The sequence below is a fragment of the Rhinolophus sinicus genome, chromosome 9, assembly GCF_057876585.1.
Source record: "Rhinolophus sinicus isolate RSI-liver-muscle chromosome 9, RSI-T2T, whole genome shotgun sequence".
NCBI lineage: Eukaryota > Metazoa > Chordata > Mammalia > Chiroptera > Rhinolophidae > Rhinolophus > Rhinolophus sinicus.
This window is the reverse complement of record NC_142509.1, coordinates 24,646,148-24,664,784: the sequence shown is the minus strand read 5'-3', so window position 1 is coordinate 24,664,784 and position 18,637 is coordinate 24,646,148. Positions and strand designations below refer to the sequence as shown.

Sequence of the window (18,637 nt, the reverse complement as noted above, 5' to 3'; positions counted from 1 at the left end):
ACGAAAGCACTACTTCCTTAAAAAGCAAGGCCACTGCTTGACAAGTGGGTGTCTGAGGCCACAGAGACTAAGAGACCACCATGGTCAAACCACGGGAGTGAAAATAAGGTGATGCCTGGCTCTCAGGCCTTCACACAGTGGTACTGGGATCCCCTACTGAAAATGGCAGGGCCCACTGGATAAAAGTCACCCACATGTGGAGGTCTATTGCGAGTTAGGCCTATACTGGGTGCTACACATACACTATTTCCAACCTCCACAATGAGCCCGTGAAGCAGGTATTACCAGGCCCATTTTACAGATGAAAAAGTTGAGGCTCAGAGGAGGAGGTCAATCAGCAGCAGATCTGGGATTTGAAACCCACACTCATGTCACTACACCAGCTGCCTTTTATCCATATGCTGAAGCTCCAGAAGCCCCTCCCAGGGCAGAGGACAGAGAAGATGGAGTTAAGGAAGGATGAGGTGTACCAGGGGCTTGTTTGGATAAACCCGCGTGAAGGAGTCCCAAAAGTATGGTTTAAGATGAACGCCCTGTGCTCCCTTACCTAGTCATCCACTCTCCTGGGAACTCATGGAGACCGATGGCTTCCTCTTCTGTCACGAAAACAGGCATGATGTGGACATTTGGGGGAAGTGCTACTCCTAGAATCACAAAGCAACACGGAGAGGGCCAGAGAAGACAGCGGGTCAGCCACTGGTCTTGGGGGGATGCATGCAACCCACAGGCCAGCTCAGGGAGCAGAGCTGTGGGGCGCTCCTCAGCCCAGAACAAAAGCACAAAACTGCAGCCACGATGTCTGCGATTAGCAAGGAAGAGCCCATGTGGGCACCTTCACTCCCAGCTGTGGAAAAGGGCGTCCATTGGTAGAAGAAAATTTAGTGGCACTTAAAAATAAGAAAAGGCGTAAGCTGGAAAAAAGCACTTCTAACTGACAAAAGATACGTGCCCCAACTTATGCTTCAAAACCAAACCAAAGCCCTCTTAGGGATGCCCCCACATCCTGCACAAGGTCTTCCTGGCAGTGGCCATTGATCTTACCCTCTCCTAATTAGGAGTCTCTGGAACTTGTGTGAGCAGTCTCATTACAGGGAGTTAAGGAGGATCTGAAAACGGGGGTTCAAAGGTGTGCCTCCACAATGCAATACACAGGATGTATTATAGAATGGTACACTTGAAACCTACATAATGTTATTAACCAATGTCACCCCAATACATTTAATTAAAAGAAGAAAGGTGTGCCTACAATCATGAGCTTTATAATTAGAAATCTGATGGGTAACTTTGCACTGACGTTTTATTTATCAATTTGTCCAATCTCACGAGATGACACAACCAGATGGAATGATGACTCGGCCTTTCCCAGGGCTTGGACCGGCAGCGTGACAGACTGCATTCTCAAGACGCAACGATGCACCTCACTACTTACCACATTCCTGCAGGACATCCCCTCCTGTAGGTCTTCTCTGAAAATAAACACACACAGAAGTTGGCGCTGGGTACCACATCCTCCTGACCTACCCAACAGGACGGCGCTGTGCCATCTGCTGCTCATAAAACTTAGCCAGGCCCAGAACGCTTGTCCTCACCACATGCCAACAGCAAAGCAGATGGAAGAGACGCACCCCCCAAAACTGCCTGCTCACCACCACGGCGGGGGCGGGAGAGAACCTGGGCCCACACAGGCTACAGGGCAGCAGCCCATTCCAACTCACACCAGGCTTTTACATCCTGGTGTCTCAGTTTCTCCCCTCTGCGAATAAGAGTGAGGATTCGTGTTCTCTTTTATATCTTCGGAGAACTCGGCTTCTAGAATAGCCCTGGCATAGAACTCACACAAATTCCATTGAAAAAAAAAGGTGAAGGTCCTATGACCCTCGTGCTAAAGGATTTGATCTACACAAAATGCTATGCCACATCTCTTGTTTATTTTGATTCACGATCAAGGGGAGAAACCTGGCAATTTTCTCAAAAGAGTTTTCCAGCCTTTTCCATCTAAAGGTTCTAAAAGGACCCACCAAAGCAAAACAAAAAAACAAAAACTGCTCTTCCTGCCAAAATGACTTTCACTGCTATGAAATGATATGGCTTTCTCTTTACATAAGCTTCCTCTAGACAGAAATTGTTTTTTAAAAAATCACATATAATTCCTTTACCCACAAGCTACTACCATTACTATTGGGCATATGGCCCTTTAAGTTTATGCATTCTTTAATAATTTGAGACCATATTATATAAAATCCTATTTTTCTGCTTAAACAGTAACATGCAAGGCCTGTCATGAAAACATCTTTGGCCATTTTAAATTAAATGGCTGACAAAAATTTTATGAAGTTTAAAGCGGTGTAGGTGAATTTATCATTTCCCTACTTTAAACCGGCAATAGGCAAACCTTTTCTGTAAAGGGTGAGATAATACATATTTTTGGTTTTGTGGGCCATATGGTCTCTGTCGCAACGACTCAACTGGCTGTTGTAACTTGAAGGCGTCCAATAAAACTTTATGTGTAGGCAACAGGCCCACAGGCCATCATTTGCCAACTCCAACCACAGACATTTAAGTTACATCTGATTTCTCACTTTCATAAACCCTGTGGAGACAGAGTTTTGAATATAAATGTTTTTCAGCAGGTAGACGATTTCCTTATGATCGAATCCTAGGAAGCTGAATTACTAGGAAACAAGGCAAGGGCATCCTTTATCCACTCATCAGACAGTTTACCAGAAACAACACATCCACCACCAGTGGGGAAGGGGCCCGATGAGAGCCCCACCATCATTTTAAATGTCTGGTTTGATAAATGCAAAGACCTAGCGTTGATACATTTAAACCTATAGCTTCATAAGCTACGAATAAACAAATAAAACAAGAGACAAAAGGACTGGAAGGAGGTATGCCAGCCGCTAGCAGGGACTGTCTCTGTGCCATCCAATTGTGGGCAATTGTATTCTCAGTAAGCATGTATGGCTCTTTTCTTTTCATTATAAAAGCAATTAAATAAATATAAGATGGAAGGATTTTAAGAGTTTCTGATTTCCTAAGTCATCCTTTAGCGTCTGTCTCTGAAAATCCAACGTTTCTTTTGACAAAAAGCCCATCCTTGAGGGAAGTCCAATTCTCATAGTTCCGCTTGGATTGAAGAAAAATCCAACTATCCAAGCCTACCAAGCGGAAAGAAACACTTTCAGCCTGGCTGATGACGTCACCGTTGAGGAAAACCACTGATGGCCCTGGGGGGTTCTGACAAGAGTAAGGGGAAACCCCCCCCCCCCCAGCCGCCCCATCCATCCAGCACTGGGATAAGCCTTGCCGGCAGCCACCTGGTGCAGAAGCAGGCCCGACACGGAGGTGCGTTTACAATACCTGGTCCCGAGGTGTGGCGCGATGAAGCAGGACCTTGGCCGTGAGGGAGGGTGGGAGCTGGGTGCTGACAATCCTAGGAGGTCAGACACAGGAAGAAGGACACCATGAGAAGAAACACACTGCAGGACGTTGGACTGAAGATTCCTAACTCCCCGTGTTGGCCAGGATCTTGGGGACACAGCAGGTGACAGCTTCAACTGGGAAAGCCCTCAGGGAGGGCGCTCTGGCAATTTCTATCAACATTTTAAATGTCCATACCCTTGGACCTGGCTTGTACTGAGAAGTATGCCTAAGAAGATTCATTACAGGGGAAAATGGAAAAATCGTTATAAAAAAAAATGGGTAAGCAATGTCAATTTCCATCAAAAAGAGAGTAATTAAATTAATCATGGCACAGTTATTAACACAGCACCAAAAAATGTGCGGCTACTATGCCCAATACGGACTGAGAAAGAAACCTCTACTGTACACGTTACGTTGAGGAATCATACGATCCCATTTACACAGACAGCAAAAATAAACAGAATCAACACATACATACATGTGCACATGTGTGAAAACACATAAGGAACAAAGGAAGGGTGCACAGCAAACACTAGCTGTGGGGACGGGCTGAGAGTGAGGGGAGTGGAGGGGAACTTACAAATTGTGCTCTGTTTCTGTCTGGGTTCAGTTTCTTACAATGAGAATGTGTTCAGGCCTTAGGTGCACAATTTAAAAATAAATAAGAAAACAAAATATGAAAAGGAAAACAGTTCCATTTTTGGTCGCCATGTCACCTGTGAGCCGGGAGGCACACGCTGATTCAGAACCATCCTAATGAAAATGGCAAAGGGATGAGGGGTCTAATGTGTTCAAGGCCCTGGTGAACCAGGGCGTGCGTTCTGTCCTGCTGCATCTCTTATCTCATTTCATTCTCCACAAAGTATCTCTATTTCCCACAAGAGAAAACAGAGATCAAGCAACTTTCCAAGGTCACAGAGCTGGGAAGGAGAGAAGCCAGGACTTGGGAACCCAGCCAGTCAGGCCCCCGACCACCTCGAGAGCCTCAAGAGAGCTCTGGGCACACAGCGCCGGCCCCGCCTGCCCCTGGGCTGTGAGGACGAACCCTCCAGGAGGACAGCGGCCTTGGAAGAAGCGTGGAGTGGCTCTTAGGCCCTCAGGCTCATAGAGAGGTCCTCCAACTGCATGAAAAGGTGTCGAGAGATCTCAGAGGCCAACCCAGAGACGGACCCAGCCAAGAGGCTGGCGGGAGCCTCAGTAGAAGCACTAAGGCCGCTCTGCAGAGCTGAGCAGCACATGCCCCAAGACCCCCCCGCAGCAGGCTGCCGCTTACTTACCAAGCTGGCTGCCGGGGACCTTGGGGGCTTTGAATTAGCACTGTGTAGACTGACAACTACAATGACAAGCCCCATCCTGAGAATTACAAGGCTCTCTTTAGAACTGCCTTTTCTATTCCTAACTCTTTTCTGGACAGAACAGTTTCCAATTTCCCAGCTTTGCTCAAAGACACGTACGTACCCTAAATCAAATCTAAACTACCTCGTATTTGCCAAACCAGCCCACTTGGAACTGGCCCGAGATGGAACTCCTGCCTGTGATCTGGAGGTGGCCACGATCGGGATGGGCAGGTCTGCAGCAGGGGAATGGGGTGCAGGACAGGGCCTGGCGTTACTCACAGTCCTTTATAGAGGATGCAGCCGGCGAGAACGTGAGGGGAGCGCTGGCAGGTCTGGAGGATGAGGGCCGCCTTCAGCAAGAGCAGGGGCTCCACCTGTGCAGGGCAAGAAGCGTGCCCACAAATTAACAAGCCTACAGTCAGCAAGGAAGGGAAGGGGGCTTTGTAGCACAGGTGGACAGGTCACAACCCAAAGCCTGGAAACAGAAGACTGTGTCACACGGGAAAATCTGGGTCCTCTCTATACCCAGAAGTGCTGATACCACCAAATGCCCAATTCTTGGAATAAGGAGGCCTCTCCAGAAGCTGGCAGGTACAGTGAATAGGGGACACGGCCCTTCACAGAGAACAATGTAGACTGACTCGGAGGCCCTGACTATCAATGCTGAGTCAGGAGGCAGCAGGAGAAAAGAGCCTGTAGGTCTCAAATGCAGGTCATGGTGCCAGGTGAAACCACCCCCCACCCCACCCCCATCCTCTACCCTCCCTCTGAAACACAAGCTCCACGGCGACACAGCTGGCTTGGTGTCTGACCAGCTCCCATAACTCTATTCCATTACACAAAGTGAAAACATCACGATCTTTCACTTGGGGAGATATGCCTCAGTTTCCCATTCCTTGTAAGGAGTCAGTTGGCTGAAGTCCCGAAAAATATCAGAAATGGATCTGAACCTAGTCAAGAATGGCTGGCAATAACCAAAAGTCCCTTCCTATTTCCTACCTGGCAGCTAGAACCTCCGAGCACCCGTTAGCTGTTAGAACTGAGCGTTAACAGAGCCAAGCTTTGCAGCTGCTGCCACGTGAAGAAGTTTCTTCTTTCATGGCCTCAGGACAGAGCCCAGTCCCAGGCGGCCATTCTGGAAGGTTCTGGGGCCGACTTCCAGAAACCCTCCAAACAGGAGCGGGGAAAACCCGTCCCCATTTCTAGCAGAGTCGCGGTGTTACATCCCTGTTAAAGGGACACCACTAACAGGAGCAGTGAGTCCCAGTCCACACATAATGGTGGGCTGGCATCACAGAATGGGTGTCATTTTCTGAGACACTCAGGGCGCAGGTGGTCGGTTCTTAAGGGGCCACAGCCTTGCACCTTCCTTTGGCCCTCGGACAATGAGGATGGGATGCTCACCAAGATCAAGGCCACAGAACAACAGACGGTAAGCACAGACGGTCAGGCCGGCCACACAAGCACCACTGGCAAACGGAATGGCTTAGAGACAGAACACATCCCAACCACAACCACTCTCTCCCAGATAGGGCGACCTTGTTTTTAAAACGTTAGCACTGGGCATTTTTGATGGTGAGAACAATTAAATCATATTACTGGTACTATCAAGAGAGAAGGGGACCTTCAGATCCCTGCGTTCCACGCTTCTGGGGCGTTAGCAAAATTGTAACACCTTATCACGTAATTTGTGTCAGTTAGGTATTGTCTCATTTCATCATCACAACGGTTCTGGGAGGCAGGTGTGACGACACCGTTTTATGGATAAGGTGAGTAAGGTTCTGAGAGGCGATCTGACCTGTCCAAGCTCCACAGCTAGTGAGGAACGTGATGGAATTTGAGTGCAGGTCTTAACAACCACCCTAACTGACAAATGACCCATTCCAGCCACCTCTCTCGATATATACAAAGTTCATTTAAAGGGGAAAAGCAAAACGTGTCCAGCAGCTCTATTCCTATACACGAAAAGAGGAAGCGGGAGGAGAATGTTACTTTAGTTCGGTCCACGTTCCAGAGGGAAGTGAATATCTTATGCAGATCACCGGTATTTTTCAGAATTTGCTCAATAAAGGTGTCCCACTCGGCGCTCAGTTCTTCCTGAGAACGGTTCTGAAACAAAAAACAGCCTGAGGTCAGCGTCTGAGATTCGGGGACACACACTCTTTGACAAGGATCCCAACTGCCACAGAAATGTTCCTGACACAGGACACTGGCTGGTCGGGAGGGCCTGTTTGGAGCTTCTTACACTCATGAGACCTCACCCCCTACCCTGATCACCTACCTACCACAGACCCAGATCGCCTGTGGGGAGGGCAGCCACCAGGCCCAGCTCTTTCCACCCGTCTCAGGGAGGAGGAGATGGGAATAAGGACTTGAACAAACGGGACCTAGGCCACTGGAGAACAAAGGCATCTGAAAGGGGCTCCAGGAGCCCTTGACCTTGTCACTGGCCATGACATGTTTATGGAAAGTACAACAGACCCCAGAGGAAGGGCCGGGTTCCGGCAATGTCGGTTTTGTTCAAGATGCGCCTCCCCCCCCACCCCCGTAAGACTTGTCGGCGCTGTCCTCATACCTTGTAAGCCACAGAAACAGGTCCGTTGTAAAAATGAAAGAATCCAATAAGCTGATTCAGAAACTGCTGGCAGCTGACATCAGGGAGCTCCACAGCACAGCCCAGCACCTGTAAAGCGGGAAACCAGGAAGATAGGCAGTTTCCTCCGTTCTGAGTCCAAGGCTGGGCTCCTGGCACCCCGGCCTCACTACAGCCAGACTTCACGGCCCATGAATTGATCTGCTGCTGCCTGGCCCCACACCCTCTACTCCAGCAGAGCTGGTCTTCACTGAGAACAATGGACTCCTGTTGCCCAACCTGAAATGCCCTCCTTCCTGTTCATTTGCCAGGGCTTTCCCCTCCGCTTCAGCGCCCACCACAGATTCTAGCACCTCCACGGTGCCTATTCTGATCACTCTAGCAAATACTGACCTCTTTTCGGAGCCCTTGTGGTGTTAGGACTATTATTTGGACATTGAATGTTTAACATGGGTTTCACTGCAAACACTGCGCTCAAACTATTTCATGAATAACCATCTCGTCTCCCCAGCTACACGAAGTGCTTTGAGAACAGAAAACGACTGAATCATCACACAGTTCTAGACCTCTAAAACCCTTAGTGTTTAGCTCCACAGAAGAGAAATACTTGCTCAGTTAAAAACTAATCTGGCCACACGTTTAAAGAGGCTGAAAAAAGTTCACAATCTTTGAGTCACTAATTCTACCTCTCGTACATGTATTATTTCACTCATGTGACACTCTGGAACAGGTAGAACTAATCTATGGCAGAAAAAAATCACAGCAATGGTTGCGTGAGACAGCGGGGGTGGTTATAGTGAATTGGGGAAGGACAAAAGATTGAACTTTCTGGAGTGATGCTAATATTCTGTATCTTGATAGGGATTTGTGTGGAAGATGCATCATTTGGCCCAAATCCATCAAATGGTACACTCACCCTTGTGTATTTCATCATATATAAATTTAACTCAAAAGAAAAGAAGAACCACAAACAAATACTGACTTCTTGTTAACCTTATGCAAGATGAGCTATTTGGAGCTGGGCTGGGAGGAGGGGAGGAGTATACTGATGTGTAGAACTTTGAAAAGCACTAAAATAAAAACGGGATTGGTAGGAAGATAAAGGGGTGAATAACTATGGGATAAAGCAACGATAATGAAACATGCATCGCAGAATCTAGGAAGTACAGCTGACTCTTGAACAATTGTGGGGGTTCGGGGCACCAACACCCCATGCAGTTGAAAATCTGCATATAACTTTTAACTCCCTGAAAAATTAACTACTAATAGTCTACTGTCGACCGGAAGCCTTACCAATTAACATAAAGAGTCAATGAACACATATTTTGTATGTTATATGTATTATACACTGTATTCTTACAATAAAGTAAGCTAGAGAAAAGAAAATGTTATTAAGAAAATCCTAAGGAAGAGGAAATACATTTATAGTATTTATTGAAAAAAACCCACATATAAGTGGACTCACACAGTTCACACCTGTGTTGTTCAAGGGTGAACTATACGAGTATTCACTGTCAAGTTCTACATGTTCATAAGATGCTGTAAAGAATACCTACAAAGCTGAATATATTTCCTTACACTTAAACGTCGCTTCACCTAGGGAAGAGTTTAAAGTAAGTGTAGGCATGGGAAAAGAGCACTTGAGCGTATAGGGTACTGCCTGTTGTAAAGAAATGGTTTTTCTTTTTTGTTTTTAATGGTTCTTTGAAACCTAACATATATGCATCAGTGTCTTAAGAGTTTGTGGGTCACTTAGCCGGTAAGTGTGGAGAGTAGAGGGAAGTATAGAGAGTATAAAGAAGAAAAGATGGGGATTAAAAACTCAATTTGCATCACGAAGAGAATTTCCTTAGGTTGGGTTAATTAAGCCTTTCAAAAGAGCGGACAACCAGCCATGTGCAATGCAGGATATGTCAGAAATGTTTTGGGGAGCACTCAGTTAGGATGGGCACCTGCGGAGAGTGACACAGGAATTGTGGATGATACTGGACAAAGCACATGGGGACAGGGTAGGAGATTGTAGGCTTGAGAACCATAGAAAGCATTACTTTTGTAAACCTCATCATCACAATTCTTATCACCAAGACAAGTGACTCGTGGTAGAAGGGACCTTGTCGGCACTGATTCTGCCTGGTAAACTTACCCAAAGGTAATCTCCATCAACCTTTACAGCGAACTTAAGTTTCCGCAGACGAATGAGAGCGGGAGGAGAGCCAGAGATGTCAGAAATACAGTGGACAACTCCAGCAATCTGTCCACAAAGCAACTCCTGTTGGTCAAGCAGGGTCTACGGGAAAGGAGTGAATTCCAGACAGGCAGTTGAAACTGTTGAACTCTTGTGTCCTTCCTTAGAGCAGGGGTTGGCACACCATACAGCCTGCAGGCCAGATCTCGTTGGCCACCTGTTTGTACATGGCCCATGCGCCAAGGGTGGCTTTTACATTTTTGTTAAGGGTTGTCAAAACAACAACAAAGAATACGTGACAGCGACCTCAGGTGGCTTGCAAAAGCCTAAAACATTCACTCTTAGCTCTTTCTAGACAGTTTGCCAACCCCTGCCCAGATGAATGAACTGTCCCAGGAGGCCCACAGTGAACACACAGGTGACTGCACAGGACTACATTTTTGTTCCCAGGATTATATCCTACAAGTTAACCCACGTGCATGGGTAGAAGCATGAGCCTTTCATCCCTGTTCAAATCCCCTGCACAACGGCCAGAGCAGCACAGGTTAATCCCAATTAGCCAAGTCAGAGGGTAATCACATGAGCGAACACGCGTATACAGACGTCCCAATCGATCTTACAGTGGGTGGCCAGACATTGTGTAATGGACAGAAAATGTATGCCCCGCCTAGGAAGAATTCTTGCCTAAAAGGACTGAACTTGAACCTAATCGAGGCTCTAGATCTTACTACTAGTTTAAAGGAAACACAGCAGAGGGAAGACACTAAGTGACACCACCATAAGAAAGTCCAGCCAAATCCAGAGCGGGGACCTCACATTCTACTGCACAAATAACCTGGTTTCTTCAGTAGTTCAGTGGTCTCGGGGGGACAGAACGAGTGGGTGAGGAGTGTTAACAGTAAAAGGGACTTAAAACACAAAAAAGCCAAATGGAGTATGTGGATCTTGTTTGGATCCTGACTAGGAAAGAGAGAAAGGGAGAAGGAAGCAAAGACGGAAGGAAGGTACGTCTAAGTAACATCTAAGGTAATCAGGCAAAATTTGAATTATTGTTACTAATTATTGTAACTTTCGTTAGGTATGATGTTAAAAGTCCTTTTCATTTAGAGATGTCACCTGATACCGGTGAGATGACACAATGTGTAGGATTTGCCTCAAAACACTCCAAAAAAAAAAAGGAGGGGAGAGAGGTTAGGTGAGGTCATATAAAACTGGCAGTGTTGACAACTGTTAAAACTGGTGACAGGTATATTCTCCTTTCTACTTTTCATATGTTTGAATACGTTTTATTTTTTAAATGAGCTGATCAAAAATTGGGAGCAATGGGGGCAGACAGAAAATCATCATGGTAACAGAAAGCTAGAGAAAATGGAAGAACTGAGCTGCCTGGAAATTTTAAGGCCAGAACAAGCCACAGTACAACTAAGAACAAGAGAGCAGAAAGGGCCATTGCGTAGGTTGCCCAAGGAACTTGTCCCAATAGAAACCCTCTACTTTTGAAAAGTCGTCCGCTTTGAGGCCAAGGGTCCCCACAGAACAAGAACACATATGTGGCTTACCTGAGAGGGATAAAAGTAACAAATGCCCGCTCTTGTTGGATCTCCTTCTTCCTTTACCTTTGAACCGTCATAAAGGAAAAAATAGTTCCACCTGGCAAGAGAACAGAATGGAGTCATGTTTTCTTTCATCCAGTGATCAGGGCATTTGCAAAACACAGTTTCCTACTGAGTTCCCAGCCCAAGAAGAGCTCATTACTCAAGAGTTTGAAAAGCCTTCTGGTGGCCCCAGAGAAGGGACTCAGTGGCTACAAATAGATAAAAACCATTTTGTAAGTGCAGTTGAGTCAAACTAAAAATATGCCTCTATCCAGCTGTCAAACCATCTGTGTGAAAGACAGACGAGTGGCTAAGGAAAGACGGGGCGCCCACAATGACACCTCTTATTTGAGACGCTGAACCATAACTATCTAACCACATGGTTTAGTAAGCTGTCTTTTAAGGCTCTGAGAACACAGTAAGTTAGGGATGTCACAGATGCACTCCCGCTGGGCACGATGAGCTCCTGAATTATCCTTCTGACCAGGAATTTATCGATTCATTTAACAAACATTACTGAGGGCCTACAGTGGGCACTGCTTTTGCTGGCCCTGGGGCCACCGGATGTTTCAATGCAGGATGGTGAATCTATAACGGGAAAAACAGGGGCCTTTGTGAGTTCACAGAGAAGGACCGAACCCCTCACTGTCTGTCAAAACCTTACGAGGAGGGCCGGCCTGGTGGCTCAGGCGGTTGGAGCTCCATGCTCCTAACTCTGAAGGCTGCGGGTTCGATTCCCACATGGGCCAGTGGGCTCTCAACCACAAGGCTGCCGGTTCAATTCCTCGACTCCCCCAAGGGATGGTGGGCAGCGCCCCCAGCAACTAACAACAGCAACTGGACATAGAGCTGAACTGCGCCCTGCACAACTAGGGCTGAAAAGACAACAACTTGACTTGGAAAAAATCCTGGAAGTACACACTGTTCCCCAATAGAGTCCTGTTCCCCTTCCCCAATAATAAAATCTTTAAAAAAAAAAAAAAGCACAAAAATAAAAAACTTACGAGGACAACCCAAACGTGAGCCCTCATCCAACTTCTGACCCCCAGAGGAATCTGTCTTCTCAATTTCCACAACCCTCTGTTCGTCCCTAAGTTCGTACAGTCTGCTCTGCAGGACAATTATAATTACTTCTTTAAGACCACAAAGCAAACTCCACAAAGGCTGGCCCTAAGTTTCACTCCTAAACCTCCGAAAGCACACCTAGCAGGCTAGGGCCTGAGAAGGAGGCGCTGTGACCACTCTGTGCTCTGCTCCCCTGGACCGCCTTCCACCCTCTCTGGCTCCCACCTTATCTTACTGAGGCCAAGCAATAACTCAATTTCCAATAGTCTGCTTTCCTGAGTTCCAGACGTGCAACTGGCTGCCGGACAAGTCCAGCTCGAAAAGCCTTAAAAATGTTTCAAACTCAATTTGGAAACCCCACGATCGGGCCCCATTCTACCCTTTCCATATGTTCTCTGGGTGAAAGCGCCCCCACTCTTCCAGGCACACACAAGAAAACCTGGGTGTCATTTCGAACTTCCCCATCTTTTTTACTTCCACACACATACGTCAGTCAGTAAACCCTGCTCTTTCTATTTAAACTATGCCTTTCCATGCTCATCTCCTTGATTAATGTTTGCTGAACCCAATTACGCGAGAGGCTTAACACATTTGGGGTTGAGAAAGCAATGGAGCTGCAGGCAGACGTTGCGTAATGCCCTTTGAGAGCTAATCTGAAGGCTGGCCAAACATCTCATGGTGTAATTCTGCAGTGCAACCACTTCTGGTCTTTCAAAAGTGAAGACTCCCATGCGCACAAGAAGTATTATCAAAGCCATATTAGCACGATCCAACAACCATGGTTATCTCTTCTATAATCTACCAGTAATGCTGGACTCGTTTGAACAATGCAAGAGGCTTGCAAGGTTGCAACATGTCAGCTTTGGTGAGAAATGGCTCACACGCTTGATTCAGCGGCTCTGAGGAAAAGGGCTTTTTATTGTTTTCTGAATAAAATCGAGGTCATCTGGCTGGGGGGGGGGTCAGGTAACCCCAAACATCTGTCCAGCAGCCTGGCAGGAACTAAACCCTGGCAGACCTCGCTACTCACCAGGAGGCTGACTTCGTCTCCGTTGAGGTAGAGGTGGCCATTTACTTTCCAGTCGCCCTCATTCTCTTTATTTGTGCTTTCTTTTCCAGTTATGGCTTCTTTCTCCCCAGCAGTGACCGTTCCTCTGTGTCCCCCGATCCTATGAATCCGGATGTGGGAGGTTTGGGTGTTTTCAGTCACAACTGTCACTTGCTTAGTTTTCACTCAGTATGAAAGTGCTACTTCCCTCCTTGCAGGCCCTCGGTTCCATGCATACCTCCACGCCTCTGAAAACTCTGGGAGAGGATATAAGAAAGCAAGAGAATTCTACCAGAAAAGTCAGATCCACTAATGTGGTTCTGTGAGCATCAGCTTTCTGGCTCTCTGCAGAATAAGCTCTTCAAAAAACTGTTCAACAGGAAAGCCCAACAGGGGAGGTGCATGCTCGAGGCAGTGTTCTGGGGTGATTTCTTGTCTGATAGCTTGTCGGGTTCAAAGCGATTCCGGAGGTTCTTTTAAAAGTTTTGAAGCTTCCTGTTCAAACATCAGTGCCTTGGCACTAAAATAAACACAAGATAGATTATTTCAGAAACCCACGAGAGAGCATGTGACTCAGCAGGGTTAGGCAAATGGTATACTTCAAAAGAGCTTTCTAGAAAACGGTTTCAAAACAAAAAAAAAAGATAGGGTAGCAGGATTTCTGAATAAATCCCTTCGTGTCTTGAACAGTGATATCTCACAGAAGGTGAAATAACCAGGGTGAAGCTCTGCGTGTGAAGGACAGCTATACAAATAAGGCAGTGGCTGCAGTGATAATGGAACTCAAATTAAGGAACTGTCACCTTGACAGCCCAAAAATAACCTGAACATGTAGAATTCTGGAGATGGGCGCATTTCCAAAAGACAGACAGAGAATTTAACAAGTGGCTGTCAAACTCTCAAGAGGAAAGACAACTCAGACTACCACGGAATTTCAGAGTCCAAAGGGACCCTGGCATCATTTACTCTAACCCTCATGCTCATCTTCAAAAATGACCTGACTGTCTCTCGCTTACTCCCTTCAGAGAGAGGTAACTCAGTATTAAATTTATCCTCACACCAAGCTAAAACTGTCCTCCCAGGAACCTCCACACACTGGTCTGCATAACACTCTCCAGGAAAATAAAACAAGGTCTAATCCTTCCACGAGACAACCCTTTGTTCCCTCAAACTGGATGTCTACTGTCACTTTCTCAAACTGGATGTCTACTGTCACTTTCTCCAAGATTCAAGTCCCCAGCGACTTGGTTACAAATGCTTTCTCACCATCTGTCATCCCCCTGGGGAACACAAGAGAGTTTTTTTAAAGCTTGTTTGGTAGAACGAAGTCTCTAGAGAGGATCCCACTGAATCTCTGATGGCCTGTACAATCCCTATCTTTTCTCGGCTCTAAATATCTTGGGGTGGGTCTCCATAGGGTCACATTCGTGGTATTCTTTGAAGCATACGCGGATGCCTGTGGAGAGGCATCTAAGCTGTTGGACCTAGGGCGGCAGCCTGAAACCCTTCATCCCGTTTCCAGGAGACCGGGCCCTACACTGCCAAGGTCCACTCTATCTCTACAGGGTCCAGTAGAGGCTGGAAATGGCCCAGGGGTAGGGAAGGTGTTGGGATGTGACCAGAGGAGGCTCTGGCAGCCTGGGAAGTAGCAGTAACGACCCAGGGGAGTCAAGAGTGGCAGGTAATGGCCTGAGGGGAGGGGCGAGGAGGTGGTGTAGGAAGTGGCCTCAAGTCGGTCTGCAAGGCGCTAACGTCTGCGAAGAGCCTGGAAGCCATCGGTCACCCTCTAGGGCACCAGGAGGTGTGTGGCCTCAGCTCCAGGGTGCTGGGAACTGGTGAGCAAAGGCGCGGGGGTCAGTCTGGGCCGGGTCACGGCACCCAGAGGCCGCGATGAGGCGCTCTCGGCCGCGGTCCTGCCTCCCGGCGTCCCCGCGCCGCCCACCCTCCGGAGTAGCCAGTCGGATCGGGGATCGGGGATCGGGGATCGGGGATCGGGGATCGGGGATCGGGGATCGGGACCCGGAGTGTGGGCGGCAGCGGGGCGCCAGCGACTCCCGCCCGGTACCTGCGCGCGCGGCGGAGAGGCCACAGGGTCACGCGCCGCCCGCGCCGCCCACCTCCTGCCTCCTAAAGTTTCCGCGGGGCGGGCGCGCGGCGATGACGTAGGACGCGTGCGCCGCGCGCCCGCGACTCCTGGGGCCAATGGCGGCCGCGGCGCTGGATCCCTGGCGCGTTGCGGCTCCGCGGAGGAGACGCTCTGCCGCTCGACGTCCGCGGCCCAGGGAGGCGGCGGCCGCCCGGGCCCCGGAGGCGGAGCCTGACGTGGACCGCGAGGTTGTGCTCCGTCGCCTCCGGGAGGCCGGGTGAGAGCGGGATCGGCCCCGGGTCCGAATCTTACTGCTCGTGGGAACCTCTCCGAGCCTCAGTCTCTCCATATGTGAAGTGGGAGTAACTGCAAACCCTTTACGGGGTGGTTGTGAGGCTTTAACGGAGGGAACGAGTGCATTACAGACTGGGTTATACAGTAAGCGCTCAATCAAGGTGGTCATTCCTCTTACTGCAGTTACAGCTGCACGTGCTGTCATCGCCGCCTCAGTTTTCTCATCTGTGAGGTTGGCATGAAAATAGTACCCATATAGGCTTGTTTGAAGAATTCAGTGACTTAGTTCACGTAAACCATTTCGTACAGATTATGCGCTCCGCTCCCCCAGAATTAGGGTCAAGAGGCGATGGTGACTGAGGTTACCACTGAATAAGAAAGTTGGCTGACCAGCTGACTGAGCCTGAGGAAAAAGCAGCAGTGACTTTTTCTGGGATCTCAGAAGATGCCGATAGCAACGAGTGTGCGTATGTATGGAAAACTCTTAAGGCACTTTCCGTACAACTTGACATTGTTACTCCTCCTCAACTTTTTCACTATTCCCCCAGTGGCTTCCTGCTTCTACCTGCACCCCCAAGTGTGGTGCAGTCCCCACTACCCTGATCGAGCGCACCCAACACTTCACACGCTGATGTCCTGTGCACACTCAGCAGTTACAAAGCCCTCCCTGGACCTTAGAACTCTCCTTTACTCTCAGTGACGAACATTAGGGCAGCCTCTGGGCAGCTTTTTTCAATTCTGTCTACTCTCTGAGTCCCTGAACAGTGGCTTATAGCTTCTCAGTTCGGATCCAGTTCGCTTTTTTTTTTTTTTAAGATTTTATTAGGGAAGGGAGGAAGGGGAACAGGACTTTATCGGGGAACAGTGTGTACTTCCAGGACTTTTTTTCCAAGTCAAGTTGTTGTCTTTTCAATCTTAGGTGTGGAGGGCGCGATTCAGCTTCAAGTTGTTGTCCTTTCAGTCTTAGTTGTGGAGGGCGCAGCTCAGCTCCAGGTCCAGTTGCTGTTGCTAGTTGCAGGGGGCGCAGCCCACCATCCCTTGTGGGACTTGAGGAGTTGAACTGGCAACCTTGTGGTTGAGAGCCCACTGGCCCATGTGGGAATCGAACCGGCAGCCTTCAGAGTTAGGAGCACGGAGCTCTAACCACCTGAGCCACCAGGCCGGCCCTGGACTTTGTTTTTCTTTTTCTAGTTCCTTAAGGTGTACTGTAAGATTGTTCAGGATTTTTTGTTTCTTGAGCTAGGCCTGTATTGCTATAAACTTTCGTCTTGGTACTGATTTTGCTGTATCCAAAAAATTTTGATGTGTCATATTTTCAGTTTCATTTGTCTCTGTGTGTCTTTTAATTTTTTCTTTTATTTCTTTTTTGACCCAATAGTTATTCAGTAGTATGTTGCTTAATCTCCACATATTTGTGATTTTTCTAGCTTTCTTCTTACAGTTGATTTCTAGTTTTATACTATTGTGGTCCAACAAGGTGCTTGATATGATTTAAATCTTAAATTTATTGACACTTATTTGTGTCTCAACATATGGTCTGTCTTTGAGGATGGTGCATGTCTACTTGAGAAGAATGTGTATTCTGTCATTTGGGGATGGAAAGTTCTAAAAATATCTATTAAGTCCATCTGGTCTAATGTATCATTTAAGACCGATGTTTCCTTGTTGACTTTCTGTCAGAATGATCTACCCATTGGCATAAGTAGGGTATTAAAGTCTCTTAATGTTATTGTAAAATCATATTTCTCCCTTTAGATCTGTTAATAATTGTTTTATATATTGGTGCTCCTAGATTGTGTGCATATGTATTAATGTTATGTCTTCTTGATGTATTGTCCCCTTTATCATTATAAAGTGCCCATCTTTGTGTCTTGTTACAGTTTTTTTTTTTTTTTTGTCTTGAAATCTATTCACTCTGACAGAAGTATGGCTGCGCTCTCTTTTCTCTGGATACCATTTGCTTGGAGTATCATCTTCCACCCCTTCACTTTAAGCCTGTTTGTCTTTGCAGCTGAGATGGGTCCCTTGAAGGCAGCATATAGGTACATCTTGTTTTTTTAATCTATTTAGCTACTCTGTGCTTTTTGATTGATGAGTTCAGTCCATTTACATTTAGGATGACTATGATATATGAGAGCTTTTATCGTTTGTTTTCTGGTTGCTCTGTATCGCCATTGTTTCTTTTTCCCTGTGTTTCTGTCTCCTGTTTTGGTTTGGTGGTTTTCTAAGAGGCTTTTTTCCATTTCCTGTTTTTGTTTTTTTAATGTTTTGTGTCTCATCTTTGGATTTTTGTTTTGTGGTTACCATGGAGGTTTGTATAAAATGTCTCATAGATAAAATAGTCCTTTTCCTTCTGATAGCATCTTATCTTCATTTGCCTACATAAGTTCAGTTATTTTCCTCCTCCCCTGTTATGTTTATTGTCACAAATTATCCTTTTTTATCTGTGTTTATTACCAAATTGCAATAGCTATAGTTTTTTGTAATGCTTTTTCCCCCTCTAATCTTGATGTTATAATTCAGTGTTTAATACTCTATTCTGAAATACAGTTGCAGTTTCCTACTTTAGTCTGTCTGTCACCTTACTCAAAGTTTGGTATACTTTCGTCTTTGCATGTCAGGTAGAAGAGGTCTTTTCAACATTTCTTCTAATACAGGTCTTGTGGTGGTAAATTTTCTCAGCTTTTGTTTGTCTGGGAAAGCCTTTATTTCTCCTTCATGTCTAAAGGATAACTTTGCCGGATATATTATTCTTGGTTGGTGGTTTCTCTCTCTCAGTATTTTGAACATATCATTCCACTCTCTCCTGGCCCATAGGGTTTCTACTGAGAAATCTGATGATAATCTGATGGGTTTCCTGTGTAGGTTAGTGTGTTTTTTCCCTGGCTGACTTGAGAATTCTTTCTTTATCATGAACTTTTGACAGTTTTAATATAATGTTGCTTGGAGAAAGTGTTTTTGCCTTGAGATAATAAAGTTCCATTATCTTGTTATATTCAAATTCCCAG

At 46.8% G+C, this 18,637-nt stretch overlaps 2 protein-coding genes across 6 annotated transcripts in view; one reads left to right on the top strand and one right to left on the bottom strand.

The window, feature by feature from the left end:
* The window catches only part of HPS4 (HPS4 biogenesis of lysosomal organelles complex 3 subunit 2), a 27,662-nt gene extending 12,215 nt beyond the window's left edge, over positions 1-15,447 (bottom strand). For 3 of the 4 annotated variants that reach the window (XM_074321525.2, XM_074321524.2, XM_019755571.3), the window contains exons 1-10: positions 15,315-15,440; positions 13,232-13,769; positions 11,101-11,191; positions 9,500-9,643; positions 7,339-7,446; positions 6,756-6,872; positions 5,043-5,137; positions 3,364-3,436; positions 1,430-1,466; positions 548-644 (exon numbers count right to left, since the gene is read on the bottom strand). In XM_074321525.2, coding sequence (XP_074177626.2) covers positions 548-644; positions 1,430-1,466; positions 3,364-3,436; positions 5,043-5,137; positions 6,756-6,872; positions 7,339-7,446; positions 9,500-9,643; positions 11,101-11,191; positions 13,232-13,272 — 803 coding nt within the window. In that variant the 5' untranslated portion in view covers positions 13,273-13,769; positions 15,315-15,440. Of the gene's footprint in view, positions 1-547; positions 645-1,429; positions 1,467-3,363; positions 3,437-5,042; positions 5,138-6,755; positions 6,873-7,338; positions 7,447-9,499; positions 9,644-11,100; positions 11,192-13,231; positions 13,770-15,314 lie in introns of all 4 variants that reach the window. The other variant, XM_074321526.2, reaches the window with a different exon arrangement.
* SRRD (SRR1 domain containing) overlaps positions 15,404-18,637 on the top strand; it is a 15,368-nt gene continuing 12,134 nt past the window's right edge. Inside the window, exon 1 of one of the 2 annotated variants that reach the window (XM_019755574.3) lies at positions 15,404-15,612. In XM_019755574.3, coding sequence (XP_019611133.3) covers positions 15,452-15,612 — 161 coding nt within the window. In that variant the 5' untranslated portion in view covers positions 15,404-15,451. The remainder of the gene's footprint in view (positions 15,613-18,637) is intronic. The other variant, XM_019755575.3, reaches the window with a different exon arrangement.